This window comes from Gekko japonicus, unplaced genomic scaffold (assembly GCF_001447785.1).
Source record: "Gekko japonicus isolate JY-2015 unplaced genomic scaffold, Gekko_japonicus_V1.1 scaffold3104, whole genome shotgun sequence".
NCBI lineage: Eukaryota > Metazoa > Chordata > Lepidosauria > Squamata > Gekkonidae > Gekko > Gekko japonicus.
The window spans coordinates 54,537-80,526 of record NW_015166517.1 but is presented as its reverse complement, the minus strand read 5'-3'; the positions used below and the strand labels follow the sequence as shown (position 1 = coordinate 80,526).

The 25,990-nt window shown below is 43.0% G+C and overlaps 1 protein-coding gene across 1 annotated transcript in view; it reads right to left on the bottom strand.

Moving 5' to 3' along the window:
- IGF2R (insulin like growth factor 2 receptor) overlaps positions 1-25,990 on the bottom strand; it is a 97,931-nt gene that overhangs the window by 58,533 nt on the left and 13,408 nt on the right. The window contains exons 3-12 of the mRNA XM_015412275.1: positions 13,995-14,116; positions 12,773-12,871; positions 12,019-12,160; positions 10,644-10,758; positions 8,679-8,796; positions 6,138-6,300; positions 4,647-4,821; positions 2,658-2,761; positions 1,850-2,014; positions 308-448 (exon numbers count right to left, since the gene is read on the bottom strand). Coding sequence (XP_015267761.1) covers positions 308-448; positions 1,850-2,014; positions 2,658-2,761; positions 4,647-4,821; positions 6,138-6,300; positions 8,679-8,796; positions 10,644-10,758; positions 12,019-12,160; positions 12,773-12,871; positions 13,995-14,116 — 1,344 coding nt within the window. The remainder of the gene's footprint in view (positions 1-307; positions 449-1,849; positions 2,015-2,657; positions 2,762-4,646; positions 4,822-6,137; positions 6,301-8,678; positions 8,797-10,643; positions 10,759-12,018; positions 12,161-12,772; positions 12,872-13,994; positions 14,117-25,990) is intronic.

Sequence of the window (25,990 nt, the reverse complement as noted above, 5' to 3'; positions counted from 1 at the left end):
CCTGCTCACCCAGAACCAACCCAAGGAGTTACAGGATTCGGAGCACATATGGCTGGATTTTTCAACTTATCATACAGTTAAGCTACTACAAGGGGGGGGGGGGTCTGGGTCCAGGGTTTCCTTCAACTAAAGTCAGTAAATGCAAAATTTTCATAGTATGCATTTTCAGCTCTCATGCCTAAAACCGAAGTATTATAAAATCCGAGATGGCAGGGTCTTCAACAGACACTTGAGTTTATAATCATGAACCAATACTCATCTGTTTTGACCAGATTATGCACCATCTTGTTACCAGTGGCACACTCACCAACCGAGCAAATGGATGCCTCTTCTGAACAGTTTGCTGCTCCTCCTTTTTGAAGTACATTGTGACAGACATTTATGAAAAAGCGTTTCTTTTCTGCTTCCGCAAGAGTACTGTCTACAGCCTCCCAGTTCTGCTCCGACTCTAAAGGTGAGAAGTCACATGTTTACATGAAGCGCCATTTTTAGAAGCCAGGCCTGTCTAAAGGGATTGAACTGCTGCGGGCTATTTGGTCTTTCCTTCAGTGCACAATGCACTGAAGAAATGCAAACTGTTCAAGCAGGTCACCAAGGAAAAGTAAATACAAAGACTTGATTCTTATACTGCCTCGCCATCCCTGACGTGACCCAAAGCAACGGGAAGGAAACACAGAAATATAGAGTTGGAAGGGACTCGAAGGATCATCTAGTCCAGCTCCCTGCTCAAGACAAGTAATTCATAAGTACCCTCCTCTCCACTCCTCCAATGACCCCCTACTCTATGCCCAGAGGAAGGCAAAAAGCCTCCAGGATCCCTGGCCAATCTGGCCTGGAGGAAAGCTCCTTCCTGACCCCAAAGTGGCCATTGACATTACCATCAGGCCATGAGATCTGAAACTCTTCCCTTCCTGTTCTCCCTCTCATAATCCATGCAAAAGGAGATAATGACATACTTTTTTGTTTGGTGTAGTGGTTAAGCGTGCGGACTCTAATCTGGGAGAACCGGGTTTGATTCCCCACTCCTCCACTTGCACCTGCTGATGTGACCTTGGGTCAGTCACAAGCTCTGGCACAGCTGTCCTTGAAAAAGAGCAGTTTGTGTCAGAGTTCTCTCAGCCCTACCCACCTCACAGGGTGTCTGTTGTGGGGAGGAGAAGGGAAAGGAGTTTGTAAGCTGCTCTGAGACTCCAAGTGAAGGGCGGGGTATAAATCCAATCTCTTCTTCTTTTTCCTCCCTTTTGAGAAAATTGGAAAAGCAACCAAAAAGGCTCATCCTATGCTGTTCAGCAGATTTATACTGCAGCAGGAGCTACATTTTATTGCACTATGTTCAACTGACCAGTAGGCACTGAAGCCCTGTTCGCATGTTACAGTGAATGTATGTACAACCTGTAAGTACATGCATACACCTGTTTTTAAGGAACAGCCAACATGTGTTTACTTTATAAATAAATCGGGGAACCAGCACCTGGATAAATGTGGGATTTAAATCACATGTTCAGCTGTATGAGTTGAACACAACATGAGAATTACTCAATGCGTGTATGAAGAAAAATCAAGTGTGCACTGTACACAAATTGTACATATGTTCACTGTAACTTGTAAAGAGGGCTAGAGACATTTTCTGTTATTTCCCAACTAATTTCTGTTATTTCTACCTGCTTTAGAGATCACCAGTGTCTGATCATTGCCTTGCAACAATGTATAATCTCTTGTCTGAGGTGGAAGAGATGGTGGAATAAAATTTCCACGTATACTGCTTAAAGCATCTTCTCTGCGTACAGCATTTGAGATGGTTAAATAAGAACACCAACAATCAAGGTAACACATTTTAAAACAGCCGTACCAGAATGGCGGATCAGTCGTGACAAGTCATAGTGCTTCTTCTTATCCACAATCCTGCAAGGGAGACCTTCCTTTTCTCCAACACAGGCATATTTCGTCTCCCATGTGAAGTAATATGTGCAGTCTGTTTCACCTACATACTCTGGGGCTCCTTTGCCATCATTGGCTTTGTGAGTTCCCCAAAGTAAAAGAAGAGCATGAAATAAGATAGGAAAAAATAAACAATATGGACCACCACACACACACACACACACACACACACACACATCCCAGGTCAAAAGGTACAGAAATCTCTATAAAGAGCTTCTATGCAAACTTAAAAATTCTCTCAAAAATTTAAGATTGTGCTATATAAAAAGGATGCAAGAATGCAAGGACTGTCCTACTGAACCAGAGGAAAGGCCCCTCTAACCCAGTAGTCTTACCCTGCAAATGACCAGCCTAATGGCTCTGGAGAGCTTGCAGGCAGGGCACAAAGGCATGAGACATCCCCAGCTTTCCCCCAGCATTTAAAACTCAGAGGTGTACTCCCTACGAACATGAGAGTTCCACCCCTCATGGCTAACAGTCAGCTATACATCTGTCCTCCGTGGATTTCCCTTGTGCTTTAGTTACATACTGAAGGACCTTTTTCCCAGGTGGAGCACAATCTACAACTAGAGGCGGAACCATACTGTAGCAGCGAGTCCTCATCGGCATACCGAAGAAACTGGATCTCTAAAAGAACGGAGCCTTCAAAGCTCCTTTCTTGCAGGGAGGAGGATGGCCACTCCTCCAACCAGTTCACAGATCGCCTGCACATTCGTTACCTGCTGTTTGATTGCATTCAAAGTTTATGACAGTCATCCGCTGGAAACCAGAGCTGCAAGTGTCTCCTCCTGGGTACGTTAGGATGAGGTCCCCATCAGCATACCTGATTTTTTTTTTGAGAGAGAGAAAATAAGCTCTCTCTTATATCATCTTACTATGCTAATCAGAGGCCTGTCAGTAGCCCAACTAACAGAAAACAAAAAGGGTTCAACAGACTCTGCATCCGGTCCAGGGGTTTCTAAGCAGAGCTGTCCATTTGGGATTAATAATTTTGTCTGCATATCCACTGAAAAGTTAAATTATTATTTGTAGGCCAACAAGAACAGCTTTTCTTTTGAAGCAGCTTGTATTAGGGAACATCCAAGACAAATCCCTCCCTTCTGTGTGCCAGACATACATTGTAAGGTGAAAAAGTCAGGCATTCCCTAACATGGCAGTCCCAACCAGCCTAGGAAACCAGGTGACTGAAGGACACGTGCCAGAAAATATACTATTTTCCCTAAAACACAACATTTTGGATGAATGGGTGTTGTATGATACAGTTTTGCCATAGCAGACGGAAGAACATAAATTGTATATGTCAGGGCAAAAGGCGGTTTTGAAAAAGTAGGCACAATACCTTGGGTACCATTCCTATCCTTTTTATACATGTTACAATTCAGAGCCACACACTGCCAAAAAGCAAGAATCTAAATGTGTGGGTCTAAAAAACAGGGGTAACACTTTTGAACAGATACAACAGTGACCTGGCTAAAACCAGTGGTTGCATCCCAGCATACAGAGAACATTCTTACCAGCCCAAATACAGTTTTTCAATTTGATCCCATCATTTTTTTAAGCACATTGCTGTAAAAGGTATTTGGGATAAAGTTGACAGCGACGAATGGGAATCCACAACAAAATGTTGTGAATGATTTTTCACATTGCCCCAACAATGGCTGGAAAGGGGAGACTGCTCTACCCCTTGTCAGCCATTCTTCAGTCTCCTAGAACATACCGGCTGGGACATTCCCAGGAGATGTTCTCTCTTCTCCAAAGGCAGGAGCAAAGTAGGGACCTGGCAGGACTTGTAGGGATGGGGAATGTCAAAAGTAAACGGTATTTTCCCCTACTATCAATCCAGTTACATTTGCCTGGTCTGGTTTTTTTTCTTGCCTAATTATATTTTATATCAGAGATCCCCCAAAGTGGTACCAACTGAAACATTTCCTGGTGCCCACCAAGTGTTTTAAGAAAGTGGGTGGTGCTTCTGCCCAGCAAGGCTTCTGATTGGCTGTGCAGATTTTTAAGAATGTTGATTTGGCATCAACTGCCACCACAGCACAAGGATCTTTACTATGTGACTGAAGGTAAGCTGCAGCAGCCATTTTGTGGCTGACTCCGCCCTCCTACAGCAGCTGTTTTATGGTTGCACCCACTAGGGTTGCCATTCCCCCTGCTGGGCCAGGGGATCCCCTGATTTGGGGGGCCCCATTCAGCTGCCAGCCAGCTAGCCGGCAGGGAAAGCCTCACCCCACCCCCAAACAGCAGTGTCCCGTGGACCTCCACTAATGCAATGGTAGTAACATCATGCTGGGGGCATCATGCAGCAATGCTCTAGCATTTGAGGGGAAACTCTATGGTTACCATTTTGCCTTGAATGCTAGAGCATCGCGTGCAACAGCCCTAGCTTGATGACGGCACTACCGGTGACATCATTGCTTTGCACGCATGGCAGAAAAGTCCCAGTGAGAAGCCAGGAGCCCCCCGCCACAGATAAGATGAGACCTGGCAACCCTAGCACCCACCATGCTATACTAGAATTTCAAAGGTGCCCGCAGGCCCAAAAAGGTTGGGGGACACCCGATTTATCCATTGTTTCCTTCCAAAACCATGAGTGATAGCTTGACAAGATAAGTCTTGTGCCTGGAACCCTTCCTATGAATACCTGCCAAGTTCCTCGGCTATGTAGAAAAAGATGTTCTAACAGCTATAAGTCAAGTACACACCTGAGGGTTTGATTTGCAAATCTTCCTGCCACTTTATGCTGCTTACTGTGAGGTTTGGATTGGCAAGCAGAAATATAGCCGTCATTTCCACAGTTGCCTGCAGTTGTTTTCCCACATACATTAAGGTAATAGTAATACTCTTCTTCATCTTTAGCAAGATAAGCTGATACATAGCCTAAAGAAAGGAAGGGCAATGACAGCTGAAGTATAACTACAGGAAAATGGTTGTGAAGGCCCACACAGAAGTCTGTGGATCCAGATGGTCAGCCGTGTTGGTCTGAAGCAGTAGAACAAATTTAGAGTCCAGTGGCACCTCTAAGACCAACCAAGTTTTAGTCGAGGTATGAGCTTTTGTGTGCACACACACTTTTTCAAATACACTGGAATGGAAGGTAAGGTTCAAACTTATAGACAGGGACTGAACAGCAAATTAGCATATAACATGATGAAGATGTGCTAAGATATGCAAGTCAAAACTAAATAACAAGCTAAGGTTGTAAGATCATCAGTTGTAAATCAATAAATATATCAAAATAAGACTGAGACTCTCCATTCACTCTTCTCAGGCGTGGAAGAATGAATGGAGAAGTCTCAGTCTTATTTTGATATATTTATTGATTTACAACTGATGATCTTACAACTTTAGCTTGTTATTTAGTTTTGACTTGCATATCTTAAAACATCTTCATCATGTTACATGCTAATTTGCTGTTCAGCCTGTCTATAAGTTTGAAGTGTTACCTTCCATTCCAGTATATTTGAAAAAGTGTGCGTGCACACAAAAGCTCATACCTTGAATAAACCTTTGTTGGTCTTAAAGGTGCCCCTGGAGTCTAAATTTGTTCTATAAAAGTAGGTGCTTAATGCAAAAGCACACACGCAACCGAGTTTCCACACCCTCATGGCTGCATCTCTATTCAGTCCTTTCAATTAGCCACTTCAAAAGCTCATACAAACATTTCTCACATGATTCAGCAGCAGGATGCTCAGTCACTACTTTTTTTAAATTAAGGAAACAGAACGGACAGTACAGTTACAACTCTCCCCCCCAAAAAAAATCTATTTTTACAGAGGCGCTCTCTAAGAATTCACCAGTTACTTCTTCCTATTTTTGGTAAGTAGCATTCTGGTTCTTTACAAGACCAAATTCTGAGGCAATTGAGGCTGGATGCTATACAGAGCTGATGGGACATTCTTCTCTAGAAAGCATGGTGGAGGGGAGTGGCACACTTTTTTCAGTATGTCTCCATACTAGTCTCCGTATACATGGGCACCTAATACAGCAGGGCAAAAAGGCTTCTAACCTTGTTTTCTCCCTGACATGTTAGCTTCATGCATTCAAACAGAAATCTAGAAATGGTTTAAACCCCTGCAGGTATGTGGTAAAGTGCTGGATAGATGCTCAAATTGCCTCTTTAGTCTGTCCTTATCATTATTTCTCCATACTACAAGTGTACCAGTTCTATTGGGGGGGAGGGGGAAAATGCTTACCAGGATCTTGTGTGAGAGGTGTCAAATTTACAAAGATATCATGCTGCTCACTGGTCAGAGTACAATCTTTACTCTCTAAGTAATCCCTGTGACAAGCAGATTCTGTAACCCATTCAATCTCGTACCGACAGTTGCTCTCAGCAGTGAGTTTGGGGTATGTGCCCTGATATGGAAAAACATATACAGATAACGTAACCAAAAGGGTCAAAGAAACTTAGGCAGACATGAGGTGACTATCCATATCTGCAGAATAAGATGACTGCCTCCAGGATTAGACAACACACACAAATTTGACCCAAGCCAACGTCACTTCTCTCTCCTTATATGTAATTGAGTAGTGGGGTAGCACTTTCTGAACATTCCACACACTCCTAAATCAGTTGGCTCCACGATGTGTCACTCAGAAGCTGTCCCTATCCACTGGCTGTGTTGCTTTGAGGAGGGGAGAGGCCTCAGCTGAATAGAATGCCATAGAGCCCACCCTCTAAAGCAGTTATTTTCTCGGGGGGGGGGAGATCTGTTGTCTGGAGTTCAGTTGTGATACCTGGCGATCTTCACCTGGAGGTTGGCTACCCTAGGCATAGCAGTCAGCACTTCAGAGCAGTGTCTGCTAGACCCAAGTTCTTGCTGTGGCAGCTGATTTTGGACAAGTCACAGACTTTCAGCCTAACCTACCTCACAGGGTTGTTGTGCAAGTCAAAAGGGGGAGAGGAGAATGATGTAAACTGCTTTAGTCCCCATTGCAGAGAAAGACAACTTTTCCTCCTGAGGAACCATTGTTGCCAATCTCCAGGTAAGGGCTGGAGAGTACTCAGAATTACAACTGCTATTCAGGTAGCAGAGACCAGTTCCTCTGGAGAAAATGGTAGACTGTCATACCCTACTGAGGTCGCCACAGTAAATTAACACTGAGTGCTCAAGGCTGGGGCACTCTCCCAGAGCCTCTTTCTAGAGCTCGTTGTATTTCCACAAACGAGCCTTATTCCTAGTTGTATCAGAACTCAGATCCTGCCCTTTACTAGACAGTTTTCAGACTACTGTGCATTTTAATGAGGTTTAGCATTTCTGTTATTTACTGCCTCACCAATGTCTGGTTTCAGATCTGTCTCTATATAGCACAAGCAAATAATCTGTAATTTTTACACCAAGGTGGGGAGAAGTCTCATACAATGAAATCTCTAGACACCCACACTTTAGTTTCAGAAAAATCCTCTGGTACAGCGGAGGGAGCAATTTAGGCAAAAAAGTTATCATGCACAACAGCACTCCCTGAATGGGAATCACTTCAACTTCTATAAGTAAGGGTAATGCACAGTCAAACAGATAGCTGATTTTTCAACTCTCTATTAGCATCCGTTCAAAACAATTATTCAAAATCAAAAGCTACATTAGCTACAAAGTCATAGCCATAGGATTTGGGACTTTACCTCCCCCAACAGCACTAGGGGGGCCTGCTTTACATGGTTGACATAAGGATAACAAGCTAATTATAAGCCATTATCTAGGATGAGCTAAGCAGAATTTACAGAAGTCAACTTCCCTGTATAGTTCCCCCCGTGTGGCTTGGTGTACTCCCTCAAGCCATGCTTCTGAGAGGTCAAAGGGCCACCTATAATACGGTGCCTGCAGCGGGAGGGAGGAATTAGTGAAAATCATATATACTCCTATTCCAATGGTACATTTGGCAGTGGGAAAAAAGTGGGGCTGAATCCCGTAATCTGTGGCCTCAAAGATCACAGATCTTTCCCACATCTCCCTCCCTGCAGGAGTCCCTTCGGATTCTGGGAAATTTTGGTCGAGGGACCCAACATAGCCTACTAGTGAAGTGAGACAAGGGGAGGGTGGAGGGAGGAGCAGGAGGTAAAGTGATGCATAGCTTCACTAATACAAGGGCAGCTTCATTCCTTGTAAGATTGTTGTGAGGATAAAGAGCAGCAAGGGAGAACCAAATATGTCACCTGAGCTCTTTAGGAGAAAAGGAAAGATAAAAATAAACTAGACAAAAACACTTCCCCAGCAGCACTGCAGTTCCCCCCACACGGCTATTAGTACAAGCAGATCCTGCAAACCTAGGAATCAACTTTACTGGGATTGGAAGGGACACCGGGGGGTGGGGGAAGAGAGAGAAAGGGGGAAGATATGATTAGGCTTCTAAACCAATATACTGAATACTCAAAAATGCTACTGTATCACAGCACTGTTCAATGGGTTCTTTCAAATGCTGCTGCAGCTGCTGCCACCCACCTAGCATAGGAAACGGGTATCCAAGCATCAGCAAAGGAATGAGGTACACCACAATGGCACATGCCTAACCTTGGATTCTAAGCTTACCAAGCAATGCAACATTTATAAATAGGTGGTATTTAAACACATAATCATTTGATCTACAGCAATTAGTCCGGTCTGGTCTTTTTTGGGCTTCAGACATGAGATCTATATTGCAGCCTTAGTAGGGGGAATTTTAGGGCTGAAGGCTTGATCCATCAGTTTCACTAGCTGAGCAGTACAGACTTGACACCAATTATGGGAGACTGTAGTTACCTCTCCTCTCCTCCCCTGTGGGCAGACAAAAGTAATAGTCACTGCTGGGTTATGTCCATGACAGAAGTCTGGCTTCTCTTCCTGATGGCTAAATTGTCTCTCGTATGTCAAAACAAGCCTAGAAGGCAAGAAGGAAATCATGTAATACAATGCGAAATATCTGTTCAAACTAGGAAGAGATTTAAAATATTAAGACACGCATAAATTTCAGAAACAGGACCAAACACTGCCATTTTACCATCTTTCAGGAACATTTTAATTTAGGTGGTCCCCAGAAAATTCAGCATCATTGGATACATTAGGCTAGTTTCACCTCTGGCCAAGTAAGCAAATGGTCATCTTAGCCTGCTACTCCACCCATTGGCCACCAAGGTGGTGTCATCATCTTCCATCAGCAGGTGAAGACTTTTGTTTTGTTCGGCATATCCTTCCGGTAAATTCTTACTGGCCCTCCTCCCTGGTTGTGTTTGTAAGCCTTTACATTTTTATAGTATGATTAAATATATTACACATCTATACACTAAGAGCAAAGTTGGCAAAATCTTAGCATATATAAAACTGGTGATTGGAGCTGTGAACGGACAAGGCAGATGTTTCTACAAACCTGAAAACTGTTCTAGGTTTGCAGGAAAAGGTGTAATTAAAAAAAAATACATTGGGGTATTAAAACCCCGAAAATGATAAAAGGAGCACCTGTAGCATTAAGCAACGGAGTCCCTCAGTGGTTGTTGCTAGGCAACCATAGTATTCCAGGCTTGGTTATGTCACTGAAAGACCGGGGGGGGGGATTTTCCATGACCATTTTGGCCTTTAAAAGAGGATTCATTGGGGCCAGACCTAGCTAGGCTTGCCAATTCAAGTTTGTGAAATTCCTGGAGATGTTGGGGTGGAGTCTGAGGAGGGCAGGGTTTGGGGAGGCAGAGGAAATAATGTCTGGATATAATGTCATAGAGTCCACCCTCCAAAACAGCCATTTTCTCCAGAGGGACTAGCCCCTGTCATCTGGAGCTCAGCTGTAATTCTGGAAGATCCCCAGGTCCCACCTGGAGGTTGACAACCCTAGGCCTGGCAGCAACCTTTGTGTGACTTGATACCACCCAACTTGCACAACTCAGCTAGGCCTGACTGCTTGCTACTGTTCAACAGTAGCAAGTATTCTACAGGATCAAGTACTGTTCAAGGTAGGTTGACTGTTGGGTGAGAAAGAGACAGGGTTGCCCTCTCCAGCTTAGGAAATTCCTAGAGATCTGGGGGACGGAGAGTGGGGAGGGTGAGGTTTGAGGAGGTGGGGGGGACCTCAGAGGGGTACGATGCCATGTACTCCACCCTTCAAAGCAGCCATTTCCTCCATGGGAACAAGGGAACTATGCCTCCTGCAAGTCCTTGCAGGCTTCCACTTGTATATTTTAAAGGCAGTTGTAACGTTTTAATGTCTTGATGCTTGCCACCTTGGGGATGCTATTTGAGTGGAAAGGTAGCATAGAAATGTTTTAAAATAAAATAACACAATTCAATCTAAAGTGCTAAAAAAGGGCTTTAGACCATTCCGTCTCTAGTTCTTAACTGCCACACAAACATAAGGTTAGAATAATTCCAAAGCCGTATATGAAAGAAACCACACTAAACTGACAACAAGAGCCACCCGCATTCTTGATAAGTGGCAGGAGGCAGCATAGAAATGTTTAAAATAAAATAAATAATTCAATCTAAAGTGCTAAAAAGGGGCTTTAGACCATTCTGTCTCTAGTTCTTAACTGCCACATAAACATAAGGTTAGAATAATTCCAAAGCTGTATATGAAAGAAACCACACTAAATGACAACAAGAGTCACCCACATTCTTGATAAGTGGCAGTGAAATGGGAGAAATGTCATCTTCAAAGTTTCAGTGACAATTATGCACATTTGATATCATTGTTGTGAGGAACATGCAAACATCCCTTCAGAGTAAGTATTTCAAGCATACCTGTTTCTTTCAAACTTGAGTTGATCTTTAGGCTGTCCCATGTCAAGTGCAAGGCCATCCTTCAACAAGCAAGCTGCAGCGTCCTCCGGACAATTCCTAGTTGCACCAGACTTTCCTGTTAACACAATGCCTGTTATTACCTTGCCAGAACTTTAGATTTATAGGAGAAATACTAGGCCAGGCTTTTGAAGGCTTAGTTAGGCTGAAGAGACTTCCAATTAACTCTGACCACGTTTTCTATAAAAGGAGCAGCAGCCGGGGGGGACGGGGGACAGGAGGAGAACAGAGAGAATCATCCAACAAGGTCAGGTAAAAGTCAGGTATGCCACGGAGGATGCCCCACCAGCACAGTGAAATCAACATCCACAAAGAGGGAGTGGGCACAAGTATGCTGGCCCTACCTAAGCGTGACTAACCAACTGAACACAGCTCATGGTCAAATGACTGTGTGTGGATGACTAGTGAGGCCAGTGTGCTTGCCATGGCTGCCCCTTTTCTACACGCATTGATTTCAACACACATTTTCGGCAGAGGGCTTCTGTTTGCATAAATCGATACAATAACCAGTTTGGCCCTCTCTCTCCCGCAAAAACAAGCAAAAGGATTGTTCTTCTCAAACTTAAAACAAAAGCAAACAAGAGTCTGGAGAAGGCTCACCACTCAACTCTATGAGGTTATCAACAAGATGAAGAACTTCAGCAGAATGCCAAGTGACTCAATACTGTGGCTGCTGATAGCAAGGAGTTCTAGTGGCTACAGAGCACTGCGTTGGCTGTCTGTGGAGCCACTGTTTAGAGAAATCTTGGGCATGCCTAGCTCCTCTGCTGACAGGCCTATAAAACCCACTAGTGAATATTCACAGGGACACCACTATTCATTGGGACAATTACTTGGGAACGTCAATCGACTAAGCAACTCAGTACGGTAAAGGTAACCAAAAAGGCTGAGACCTTTCTCACGTAGGGTTGTGTTTTTCTCCCCTTTTTCGGTTGCACTAAGCAACTCAGTACCTCAGCTGCCATCTTCTACGTTAGATAAGACAAAAAACCTCCCAGTGTAGCATGCTTGAAGCAGTTAAGCATGAGAGTGCATGGGGAAGAAAGTGCTGAAGGACAGAGGAAAGCAACATGGCATTATTACACCAATCTCATTATAAGAAAGGAGGTACAGCATACAGGTGGAGAGAATTTAAGCAAAACACAATATGGAGTATATTGGGTGGAATGTGTCATGGCAAGGGGGGATACTGTCCAGAAGATGGCTTCTTTCAAATAATAAAAGCTCAAAATGTAATGCAAACACAAAGCTGAAACAGCTTTTTAGAAAAGGAAAGAAAGCAGGCTACACTACGGAGTGTTTGACAGACAATGCACACTGAGGTTCAAACCTATGTTTCTACAGATGTTTATATGTAGCTCTACATCATCTTCTGACTCATCAACCAAGTATGCTCCAGAAGTCTTAATCAATGGATTCAAGTCATGTTTCTTCAAGCCATCATACACATAGCAGGGCACCTAAAAAATTAAACGTATTAATGACATTAAGCCACTGAAAATAATTGCAGGATGCAATTCCATAATTCAAACAGACATTGCAATGCAGCAATGAAAAATTACTCGGGGAAGTATGCATCCTCTCACACAGGCAATATGGATGCAGATGTGACCATGCTCGTGTGGCTTTAGAAGATGGACTATGGAGAACCAAACAGGCTCTACATCTGAAGTCTCTGTTGCTGCAGATTCTGAACCAAGGGTGGAAGGGAGTACAGGCAATAGTGCCAGAACCCTTGCAAACTGGGTCTGAGCTTTGGGATCGATCTAGAAGGGGGCTTGGTAGTTTTCAGGCCTCCTCCTCCTATAACGGTGGCAAGGTTGTGCTCAAGACTCAGAAGCCCTGAGCCCTTTAACAGTGAAGTTCTTGCCAATGTGCAAGCTGTGGCTGAAAAACAAAGGTTCACCATGAGTGAAGTGTCTGACCACAAATCAGGTGAATATAAAGTCATATGTGATGCGTTAGTGGAACCCACAAAATGGATTAACAAAATGAGTACATCATCTTTCGACCCTTGAGAATGCAAGGCGATAAAAACCAAGATCTGTTTGCCTGCCTATAAGTTGTCTTACCTCTTTCTTTGGTTTGAACAAATCCTTCTTGCATGCAACATGTGTCTTCCACTCAAAGTAGTGCACACAGTCTGTTGAAGCCACAAATTCTGGCGAACCCTAATTAAGGAAGTGGTGATATTCAGAAACATGTTTCACAAATAGCTAGTCTACAGGATCACTAAAGCTCAAGTATGAAAAAACCCGGCTCTTATTTAATTCTTGCGCCTAGCTTTCTAACTACTGCTCTTTTGGGGGAGATATGACAGCCTGGTAGGGTTGCCAGTTCCGGGCTGTGAACTACCTGGAGACCTGGGGTGGCAAAGCCTGGGAAAGGAAGGGTTTGGGGAGGGTTAGGATCCTCAGCAGGGTATTAATGCCATAGAGCCCACCCTCCAAAGCAGCCGTTTTCTCCAGAGAAACTGATCACAGTCATCAACTGTAATAACCGGAGATCTCCAGATGCCACCTGGAGGTCGGCAGCCCTACAGCCTAAAGTAAAGGTAAAGGTTCCCTTGCTCGAAAGCCAGTCGAATCCGACTCTAGGGTTGCGGTACTCATCTCCGTTTCAAAGCCGAAGAGCCAGCGCTGTCCAAAGACGTTTCCGTGGTCATGTGGCCGGCATGACTAAACACCAAGGCGCACGGAACGCTGTTACCTTCCCTCCGAAGTGGTACCTATTTATCTACTTGCAATTTCTTGCTTTCAAACTGCTAGGTTGGCAGGAGCTGGAACTAGAGACGGGAGCTCACTCCGTCATGCGGCACACTCGGGTCTCGAACTGCTGACCTACCGACCTTCCACAGCCTGCAGTTCAGCGTCTTAACCACTTGAGCCACCGCAGCTCCATAGCTCTACAGCCTAGTAAGCACCATATTCATATCTACTCTGGTAAAATGGGAGCTTGGTATTGACAGAGAAGAAGCAAGCTACAAAAACAGGGACAGACAACGTCACGGAACTGGGAGCAACCTTAGTCATTTCAGGCAGGTTCCCTCTAATTTAGCATCTTCCATTAGAACTTCCTTCTGTAAGTATGTAACAGTAATGATTAAGCAAGCTTCAGGATATCCACAGGCTGGAGGACTAAGCCACAGGAATACATCAAGGAATGATATAAAGGCATTCTAGTACTAAACCTGATAGAATTCCACAAGAATGTGGTGTGTAAAAGGACTGTGATCCCACCAAGACACATCCACAGTCTTTACGGAAAGGGGGAAAGCAATAATGCCATACTAACCAGAGTCTTCCCACAGTAGAAATTGATGCTGCTTTGTAGATGTTGACTACTTTGCTGTGGACAAGGCTTTGTCGTATTGAATTCCAGGAGCAGTTTAGTATTCCTTGTAAGTGAGATATCACCTAAACCAGAGCAACAGTTATAAAAATTCAGGTTTCATAATTCATATGGTACTGTAACACAAAAAGCATATTTTGAGAGTGATGTATCAGCAACTTTATTCAGACACTGACAGAGGCTGGTTCATGATGAGCATTAATGTGTCTTGTTTTCGGTTTGCATGCTCCCTCCCCTTACTTGAAGGGGCAATAGAGCACTTCTAGCTTTTAGAAACCGTCACATTACAATCTGCTGCAATGGTCGGAAAGAAGCTCCAGGATTCTAAGCTGAGTTTACACTGTGGTGTAGATTCCTGCTTTATGGGAAAGAATCAATTCCAATTTACCTAGGTAACCCCACTTGGATGTTATTGTACATCAGTTTGCCTGAGGAGTTACAAAACCAGGAAGTTTTTAACCATGCTCCAAGCATGATGAAAGGAGTGAATGAGCATGACAACAAGCTAGGGGGTTGTGCAAGTCAGAACACCGTCTGCAACAACTTTACAGCTGCACTTAGACATGCCACTCTGTGCTGAAATGATACACAAATAGACACATGCCTCTCAAAAGTAGGCATGTCCACCATGGAGACACATGCGGTTATCAGGGAAGTTGCATGCACTACTCTGGCCCTAAAGATATACATACACCCAGCTCTAATCCTTAATTAGGCTGAGAAAGAGACCACCAATGCAGATAGCAGCAACAGTCTGAGAATACAAGTTCATTTTTTAGGATGCAACGTGCACATCAGTTATCTCTTATAAACTATCATTCTATAAAAGGCTATTCTAGCAAAAAAAAAAATTACTTTGAGGCTCCCATATCTAACAGCTTCTGCAGGGACCACCTGGTCTCTTTAATACAGTTTTGATGTGCCTGATTAGCGTGCTGAACACCACCTCAGATTCATTATTCCTGTTCCTTCCTCAGCGTGCTTAAACTGGATTTCTATCATAACCATATTAGCTGGATTTCTATCGTAACAATATTTGACGAGATTCGTCAATTGGATGCTATATTGATGTCTTTTCTTTAAAAGCAGCAGAAGGAAGTTAACATTACAGCTTAGATCAAAAAAGTTCCAAATTTGAAAGTGTTAGCAGTGCCTACACCCAAAGAACTGGAAGATCAGCTAAACTTAGGCCCCTGCCACACGGGGGGAAAAGTACGGCCAAAGTACGGCTTTTCAAAGCCGCACCAAAAGAGACACGCAGCGGCGGGATCACACAGATCCCCTGAGCCGCCGTGCAGTTCCTCCCCAGCACAATCAAATGCCGGAGGGGGGGAGCCACTGAAAGGAGAGTGAGGCAGCCAAACTGCGCATGTGTGCGCGTGCGCAGTTCAGCCGGGAGCCTCGATTGCTGCGGTGCTTCAAGTAAGTCCTACCAGTTAGTAGGTTCTTTTTTGCACTGCATTTTCGTTCTGAAGGGATGGATCAGGAACGGGTGCACGCCGATTCCCAGATGTTGCGGTGGGATCGCACCCATTTGCTGCAAAAGGAATGAGTTCCTTTCCTCCAGCAGCCCTTCCCCTGCAACCCCAGGGAGGTTAGGGAATCCTCCCCATTAAGAGGGAAATGCAGTACTGGAGGAGCAGATAAACCAGTGTAGGTCACTCTCCTCCCCCACTGCACAAGTTCTTCATGAACACAGCAAAAGCCCTCACAAGAGATGGGTTTGCAATGCATATATACGGAAGGACCTCTGGCAAATCCGTCTTCAGGCTACAACCCTTCACAACCCATCCCACTCTGTTCCCAAAGATACCCTTGCCCCTCAGAAACAACTGTGAGGGGCATAACAAGAAGGCAGAAGAAACCCCTTCCATGTATTCATTCTAGTCATGGATCATTTGGTCCAACCCATTGCTCACTGCTGTTAGAAGATTACTTTTAGCAGTTAAAATGGTGCTCATGAAATTCTTCCCATCCAAATTTCTCCCCAGAGTTTAGATTTCCAGGTCATAGATTAATAGTTTTCTCACCAACATTCTAGCAGTTTCACTGCCCAAGGTTTGATACTGGAAAGCCCAAACTGAAATCCAGGAAGACTGAACTGCGCCTTGTCACCAGTGTGGGGTAGAGGCTAGAGAGTCAGCATAGTTTCCTTTAGAATTTTAGCTCAACATTCTTAAAATCAGAAGATTTCTGCAACTTGTAGATGAAGTCCACAAAGGAACACTCCATATTTATATTTACTGTTCCTTTATTCTATGTTCATTATGTAAAGAGTAAGACACCAGCTATGCAATATCTTATACAAGTCTTGTTTCAGATTAAACAAACTAGGATAAAGGAGTCATTGGTGATTGACACACTAGTCAGTTTCCCTTATGCAACTTCCATTTGTTATCTCGCTTGTTTTCATATACTATCTTACATATCAGAGTATGCAATGATATTGTGTGAGTTGTATATTCTCAAATACACTGGTTTCTCAGCTGAAGCACTGTATAGAAAAATTGCTTTCTGCTTTCTATATCCACATGCCTTCTCCTGTGATTACATTATGATAACAGGCTGTGCCTTATTTCCTGTTGCAAGCCAAATGGTGGGCCAGATGGCCTGAACAACTTTATAACCCACATTCTTCACACTTCCATGCTAGAAGCTAGACTGTAAGGCTTCACACTCTGGCTCACTTGCGACCAGTCACGTACACAATGAAGTAGCTGGAGTTTGGGTCAGATGACAGCAGGCGGGGTCCCAAACTTATAGCCTATCCCCACACGCAGCTATGACAACCAACAATTGGGCACACCCCCTGTCCACTCGTAATTGGCCAAATGGCCATGGCTAATCATGATTAGATTGGGGTATAATTGATTGATCCCTATGGGAGTGAGTTCTCTTGCTCTTGCTCTCTCCCCTGTCATTGTCTGTTTTATTGCACCTGAAATGCTGTCTATTGGAAAACAAAGACCTGCTTTGTGAATTGGACCACATGCTTGTGCAAGATGGGATTTCCCTTCAAAATCCCTTGGTATATACTTGGACTGTTGGATGCTCCTGAATTTGGTAACTATGAATCTCATTAATGTGAAGTTAAGGCAAATTGCCCTAGCCTTTGTTATTTTGTAATCTCCTAGTCTGTTTGCTGTGCTCTGTACTGAATAAAGATCCTTCTTATTTCTAATGGTCTTTGATGTTGTAACTTGGATTCCAAGTCTAAAATCTTGGGCCTAACACTCACCACATATGCTACCATTGGAGGGTAAAAAGCATGCATCTCTGGATTGAGTTGCTAATGTGTTCTGTCCCAGATGCCAACTAAGAGTTTGGAATCTCTTCCCCTTGGGAAAAGCAGGGACTAGTGAAAAGAGGTTCTGGTGGCAAATTGTCTGGAAACCAGAGAGGGTATAGACCATCTCGTGGTTTGTTGTTTAATGTACTGAAAAGTATAGGATTCCCTCTCATTCCTGGCCTGGCCTGGGTGGGCTAATCCTGTACAAGCACATTCTTTCCTTTCCGGACCCCTTATACTGGTTAGAATCTTACAGCTTACTTTCACAGGCTCAAGAACATTCGTTCCCACGTGGATCCAACCGATCAAGGAAGCTCAAGACACTGTAACTTGCACAACTGCCAACAGTAAGCCTCAAAATACCATTAGAAAGGCTTACTTAAAGTGTTGATTAAAAACAAAGGTATCAATATGCCAGTCATGCTTACATTTTCATAGGACAGTACAAGTGGAGAACCCACAAAGACTTGTAGCCATCACTTCATTTTCCCCTCTATCCCCTTCCCCACACTATTTCTTCTTTCTCTCCTCTTGGCAGCCTCCATATAATCTCCCCTTTCCCTGCTTCCTCTTCTCCTTCCCACTCATCAGCCAACCTTTATCTGCCAACCCCCTTCAGTTTTATTATTTATTTCATTTATACCCCACCATACTCAATGGGAACCCAAAACAGCTTATGCCATTCACCTTTTCTCCATTTCATCCTCACAAGCACCCTGTGAAGTAGATTAGGCTGACAGAAAGCGACTGGCCCAAGGTTCCCCCAGCAAGTTGCCATGGCAGAGTAGGCAACTGGACTTTTGTTTCCCAGATCTAAGTCTAACCACTGCACCACAGTATGTCTCATCCTTCTCTCTTATTTTTTAAAGATTCCAGATTTTTCTGCAGATTTCAGGGCTTTCTCAGTTTTGCAGAAAGATCTGTCTTGTCTCTGGATTTAAGTATCTATAGATAGGGCCATGTTGAGAATTAGATATATTGATTGTTTTGATGTTGTATAACTTGATCACTTTTTACAGCAAGTGATCAAGTTATACAAGAATGCAGTGTTTCAGACATACTGAATGGAATATGAAGGGGAGATTTTATTTGAATCAATTTGCTTACAAGCTATTTTAATGTCCTGTGTAATGAAACTGCAAGACTGGGGAATGCTATCCCACCTTAATCTTTGCACTGTTGTAAGATAGGAAATTTTGAAAGGTTGCATTAACTGTCCCAATGAAGTTCATTAGTACCACATTCCTTTTTCTAAATCAGGAAGATATTGAGATGCATATACTTGTAAACAGAAAAGAGGAACTCTTGAAAGTTCACCTTAATAGTAGCAACACCGCTTAGTCATAAGTGTTTATTGTGAAATAACCTCACTCTACAATAGTTAACAACTATACTTTCTAAATGAGAAAATATTAAGGCACTTTAAAGTATATATGTTAGGAAAAAGATTTTCATTTTCATTTTTTTCTTTACAAAGCTCACATTTAAGCTTAACACTGTTTTGACTTGCTTTTATACCTGGAGATCAAGCTGTACATATCAAGATAGGATACTACATTATTATTCTCAGCTACCTTCTGTATTATCATCTACATTGGTTTCCTGTCACTCTATTAATTTTCTAGATTCTTGCTCACTCACAACCATAAGAGTGAGAACCTCTACAGATGGGGTGTCAAACATATGGCCCATGGGTCGGATCCAGCCCCAACAGGGCTCAGATCCAGCCCATGAGTGACTTCTTTCTCCTGCTTCCTTATCCAGGGCTGCTGCTTTAGCTGCACCATAACTTGCTCCCCCCCCCCAGCTCCCTAAGTGGCTCTTTGCTTCCTGCTTCCTGCCTTTTGCCTCCCCTCCCCACCGAGCTCCTTCAGTGGCTGCATCCTGCTTTGTTCAGGAGAGATACAAAGACAAGCCCCCCACTCACATACACACACAGCTTCTGCTTCTTCTCTGGGGCTGCTCCTCCTTTTTGGGGGAGGAAGGAAGGGGGAGGAGGGAGAGAGAGAGAGAGCACAAAGTTGAAGTCCCATAGCAGCTTTAACACCAACAACATTTTATTCCAGGTATAAGCTTTTGTGTGCAAGCACACTTTTTCAGAGGGAAGAAGGGATGGTTGGACGGTAGGTGTATGGATGGATTCTTTGGACAAGCACAATTTACACCGAGGAAATTATTTTGGCTTATTCTGAAAAGATTTTTTTTAAAAAAGATTGGATTTTACTGTTCCTAGAGGATTTATTTTCTTTCAAAAAGACTCTGGTTATGAATTAGAACACTTGGATTGGTCCTTATATTTTGTTTTTATCCCCCCCCCCCATTTTTATTGCTTTTAATCTCTACACACTACAAAGGATAAGGGTAAGGGTTATTCTAAACTAAAATACAGAGTAAGCAAGGATCATATAACAATCTATACATCAATTTCTTGGTGTTTCCCTATTGTTTAGTTTTTTTAAGAAGATGGAGATTAGCTATTAATATTACTAATTCAAACAAATACAAGCATAATTAGCCATAGTGGGTGCATCTTAGTATTTCAAATATTAATAAAAAAGAAATCATATATTCAGAGTTAAGCTATTTATCGGTTTTCTTTCCTCTACGTTTGTTTTTATCAAAGGTCAGCTTGATTTTGTGAGGTTTACGAGCTGCTGCTCCTAATTCTGATTCAGAGTCCAGAGTTCCTTCTGAAGAACTACTCGATGAACTACCACTGCTTCTCGATCTGTGTTCGCTATTATCTTCTATAGCGTTATTGTCCTCTGCTTTTCCTTTTTCTTCCGCTGAACTTTGGTGCTGTTCCAAAAATGGAGTAGATATAAATTACCTGCCTATCATTTTCTTCTCACCTTGACACAGAGAGTACTCCATCTTTCTGTGTTATGCCTCTGAGGATGCCAGTCACAGTTACTGGCGAAACGTCAGGTTATACAATGCCAAGACCACGGCCACACAACCCGGAAAATCTACAGCAACTAAAGCCTTTGACAACATACAGCCTCACTGTCTTACATTTCACATCTACAGATGAAGGTTTCTTCTGCATCATCAGCAGTTACTCTACCATGCTTAACTTTCCACTAACATTGCTACACTTAGCTCAAGCCTACACTCCTCCATTCTAAAGAAAGATCCCCAGACCATAGCTTTAAATTGGAGGATTACTGCAGCTGACCAAGACTACAATTTACACAGTATATCCAGCACTGAAGTGACTTTACCCATATCCTCCACGCTTCCTTCTATGGCTGCTTTGCAATTTATTTATTTGGCTTCTAGCCCGCCCTCCCCTGCACACAGGCTCAGGGTGGGTTACAACAGAGCAAAATACATAAAATATTTAAAATATCACAATTATTAAAACCCAATGTAAATAAAATCCATTAATACAAAGAGCAACAATAGATGGCACCATTCAACTGCTCTATCTCCATCTGTTCCTGCCATATCACTTATTTCCATGTCACAAAATTACAAAAAGAAAGTGTGGGCACAGTTGGAGGAGGGGCTATGGCTAAGTGGCAGAAAATTGTTCTTTGCACATATATATATATAGCAATCCCATGCTCTCTTGTCAGAAGATTTAACATGTTTGATGGAAACTTCTACCCAATTCCTTGAGCATCCATCATATAATAGTGTGCTCAGTAAGTTGCTTTCAGACTGTGTTCTCTTGAAACCTGTGATTCTTCCATGGGAAGGTCATGCCCACCACATGTCCCTTTGCAATTTGGACCTTTAGGGACTGTTAGGCCAGTTCTAAAAAACATGTGTTTTTTCATACACTGAAGCATTTTAGTTAAATCTGATTAGACTCTCTTGTCCACAGCTGAGCCCTATACAAATATTGGAAATACATCAAATCTCTCTACAACTGCTGGTGTGAATATGGCACAAGAGTGGGCATAAATGCCTAAATAAACTAATTTAGCAGTAGAGGAACAACAGAAGAAATAAATTTTAATGTCTACTGCCAGTTATTCATTAACTACTAGCATAAGGTTCATAGTTCAACAACTATATAGCACACATCTATAGCACACATCTAACCTACTTGTTGTTAACCACAAAGTCTTATAATTTTGTTTTCAATAATTTTAAAAGCTCATGCAAAAGGCAGTTTAAAAAAGGTTCTCCATGCAAAATTTTGAGAGGGAATTTTAACAGTTTCTAAAAAGCATTCTTTTTCTGAATGATGCACAAGTCACTTCATAAAGCAATGTTTTAAATGTCTGAAACTAGCAATTCAAGTTTCTGCAAAGCTTTTGGATAAGACCTTCAAACATAGTAACAATAATGCTGACAGTAACCCAACCTTATTTGGGGACTTTATTACGCAAGCGAAGCTCTCAGACCTTTCAGCTCACAGAATACTTCCAAATGCTGCAAAGCAGACAACAGCTTTAGGCATCTGGTCCAAACGAAAAGTCTGCCAAACACATTTCTTCTGCAACATGGTCTCCACAGTCATTATCATCTCTTGTTTCTCACTCATCTCCCTTTTTCTTTTCTTTTTTTTGCATTATGAAAAGCTGATGAACATTCTCAATTTTACATATACAGTGAAAGAACAAACTAATATGTGGCCTTATAAAAGGAAAGATATGAAGTAGGGATGTGTGTTTGGATATTTCCGGTCTGAATACATATCCAAAAATACCTTTTGGATATTTTTCAGATGTATCCATGCGTCTGGATAGTACCTGGGATACCAGTAAGTAGGTCCCCCAAAATTCTTGAAATATTCGGGATTATCTGGGGTTACTGGGGGGGAAGCAGTTTAAGGCTTTTTAAAAAAACTGTGTGTCTATCTGCTTCCCAAGACTTGGTATTGGCTTGCCTGGCAGTTTGGCTTGGATTCTGTGCTTTGAAATTGGTCCTGTTGGCCTTGCAACATTGTGTTCTTTGCTCAAGTTGGTTTGCATTGGTTTCCCTGGTTCGACATTTGGGGATGGCCTAAAACAAATTGCAGGATTGCCCACTGGCAAGAATTGGAGATGATGGAACATTCACTGGATATAATGGGAACCAAGAATGCCCACTGACTTGTATGGGTTCTATTGAAATGTATTATAGTACACAAAAACTGCAATGAAAATGCAGAACAGATTTAGAATTATGGTCTCTGGGCTCAGATACACTGCTCTGGGACTGGAATGGCAGTCCCTAGAGTGCAATCAGGTCCCCCCGGGAGTAGCAAAAGTGTTCTGGAACTGAAATGATAGCCCCAGAACTGGAATCAGTGCCCAGTGCTCTCAGACTGGAATGACATCCCCTGGGAGTAGAAGTCTACTGGGACTGGAAAGACCACAGAGAGGAATGCTAATCCCTGAAACTAGATAAACTGCTCTGAAATTGGAATGACAGCCTCCAGAGTGAAATGACAGTCCCTGGGAGTAGCAGAAGTGTCCTGCAAATGGAATGACAGCCCTCAGAGTGGAATGACCATTCCTAGAACCAGACAAACCATTTTGGGCATTCTACTCTGATGCCTCATTCCAGTCCCAAAGCACAGATTCTATTCCCAGGGGCGGTTATTCCACTCTGGATGCTCTTATTCAAGTTGCAGAACACTTTTACTCCCAGGGACCATTCTTCCACTTGGGAGCTGTCATTCCAGTCCCAGAACACTTATGCTACTCCCAAGGAATGTCATTATTCTCAGGGGTATTATTCCAGTCCCAGAGCAGTTTACCTCATTCCAGGAAACATCATTCCACTCTGGGAGCTGTCACTCCAGGCCCAGAACACTTATGCTACTCCCAGAGGCCATTATTCCACTCGGGGTTGTTATTCCAGTCCCAGAGCACTCCTCCTGGGCCCTGTGACCCGTATTGTATCCATTCATATTTTCATTGCAACTCGAGTGTGCTGTAATGTACTTCAATGGAGCCCATGCAAGTAAATTGGCATTTCAGCACCTCCCATTGTTGCTAACAAGTAATCCAATTATTCCTTTTAGTATATCCCTCCATGTTAAATCAGTTTGGCTTGGATTCTCTGGTTTGACACTGGTTGTGTTAGGCATGCCACATTGCCCCATGGTTCTGCTGGGCTTGTTGGTTCTGTTTGTAGAACCAACAAGAACTGGCTTTTGACCAGTGGTTGCTTTTGTATCTTTGGCTATTCTTTGCCTTGGAGAAAACACGGAATTCTTCCAGAAACAATGGAGGATGACTGGGGACTCTTGGTTCAATTGGGCCTCTTGGGTCAATTCACTAGAAACCAAGGGTTTTTTTTAGTGGATACACAGTTCCACTGCAATTTTGGTGTCATTTGCTTAAAAACAGCCCCTCTAACCCCTCAGAAAGATTCCCATACAGAACAGTGAAGCCAAATAATAGCAGAATCACCCCCCTGCAAAAAAAAAAACCCCATTGATCCTAATACCAAACCAATATCTGAAGTCTGAACAACCAGGAATACTGATATTTTTTGGCTCCCTGATATGCTGCTTTTTTGTTTGCTATTTGTTTGTGTGCTTGTTTTGTGGTGCACATCTCTATTATGAAATTATTTAAGATGTGGTTTCAACATCATAGCAGCAACTGATTTTCAACAGAAACACTTCCTTGAACAAAGCAGGCTCTAAAGACACATACCCCACCCCCAAAGAAGAAGAGGGGCACTTCGGTGGAACAGTTAAGAGAAATGACCAGCTTCATCAATACTTTTTTGTTAAGACAGGAATGCATGTTAAATACTGTGGCCATTTAAAAAGTCTGCAGCCCAGAAAGTCAAGTTCAACAAAGTTCTTTGCTAAGTTGCAAACTCACTCCTATTTGGGGAAGTTAATCATATGTCTTAATAAGGCATTTTGGTAGGCTAGCTTTCACACAAGGCCCAAAGGAGAAAGAACAAAATATAGCAATATTTTCATTTCACTTCTGTTTTCAAGTCTCCTGTAGCATTACTTTTTGTTACTTAGCACTTCCGCATTTTAGAGTGTGGCTTGCCTGATGTTAACTACTGAATATATGACAAAGATTAGTTTTTGTATTATACTTCTGGACTGTGATGGTTACGCTGCCTTCCCTTTCTTCTCTTTCTGGATGTAGAGAGATAAACCTAAGGAATAAAGAGGAAAGGGGCTAGCTGAGGGGGCATTCCCAGAGAAAGGTAAAATTGATTAGTTTAACTCAGTCTTCACTAGGCCTTAGGTCCCAAAAGTAGACCAATTTCAGTTTAAAGTGGATAATACAATCAAACTCCTACTACTTAATTCGGTAGCTCCTATTCCCAAACAATATCGAATTATTTATGACTGCAGCAAAATTGACTTTTGCAAGGATTTTAAAATCAAATCACAGACCATTATTACTAGAATGGTTAAATAAAGTAAAACAAATATACAAAACATTAAAATTCCAATCACAACAGAATTAAAAAAGAAATTAAAACCAGATTAAAAGAAGTCCAAGATGGCGTCCCTAGAAATTTTATCCCAGTTCTGGACTGTCTGGCCACTTCTGGGCAGGGAAGAGGAAGCACAGGTTCAGAGTAGGGGGGAGGAGGAAAGAAGAGGGTGCCAGCTACAATAGAGAAATGTTGCTGTCCTCAACAAAAGCTTGGCGGACCATCCCCCTTTATAGGCCCTGCGAAATTGCATAAGATCCTGCAGGGCCCTGGTGGTGTTAGGCAGAGAGTTCCACCAGGGTGGGGCCAGGACTGAAAAGGCCCTGATCCTGGTCGAGGACAGCCAGACATCTTTGGGGCCAGGGATCACCAGTAGGTTATCTGCAGAGCACAAAGGTCTCCCAGGGACGTATCGGAGGGGACAGTCCTGCAGATACTTTATTAAAGTTAACTTTATTGCAGACATCAAGATGTTCATAAATCACTAAACAATGGGACACAGATTTTAAAGATGGAAAGAGATACAAAAGGCTTAAAAGTAGTAATAATTAACAAAATTATTATTAGTTTGTCATGTAAAATAATTGCAGTTAAATTTAATACTGTCTTTTTTCTTCTTCTTTTGTTTATTAGCTTAATTGTTGTATGATATAATTTTAATTAAAAAGTAGAAGTCCAATGTCATAATGCAAGGGTGTTAAACCAGGGGCCGGAAGTGGCCCGTACACGGCTCTTATCCAGCCTGTGAGCAACTGATGTGACGGAGGGAAGGCAGGGGGACAAGCGGGTACATGCAGTGAGGTGTGTCAAGAGATAAAAAGGAAATTGCTAGGGGGCAGAACTATGAGCCTGAGGTAAAACAGTGGGGGGGGGAATGGCAGTGAAGGCAAAGGAAGAGGAGGTGTGGTGGTTTTCCCCGTCCTGCCTCTTCCAATTGCAGCTCAGCAAGAACATGTAGGGGGTAAAGCCAAGTGGCTGGCACTGCCACACCAAACGGCAACCATGAGCAGGGTTGGCAAAAGGCAGTGCGTGGATTGGTGGTTTGCTGTTGAAGGGATGGGCCCGGCACATGAATTGGGAGGCAACTGGGCTGTCTTGAGTCCGCCACTCTGAGGGGAAAGACATCCCAGGGTTGGAAGTAAGTGGAGAAGCAAAGGGGAAAAGGGGCACTGCTGTCGCCACCACATATCTGAACAGCCACAGAGACCAGGAGGCAGAGTGAGTGTTGGGGAGGGTGGGGGAGGGTGACCTCCCTTCTCCCCCACACCTGTTCCCAGACCATTAAGGAAAA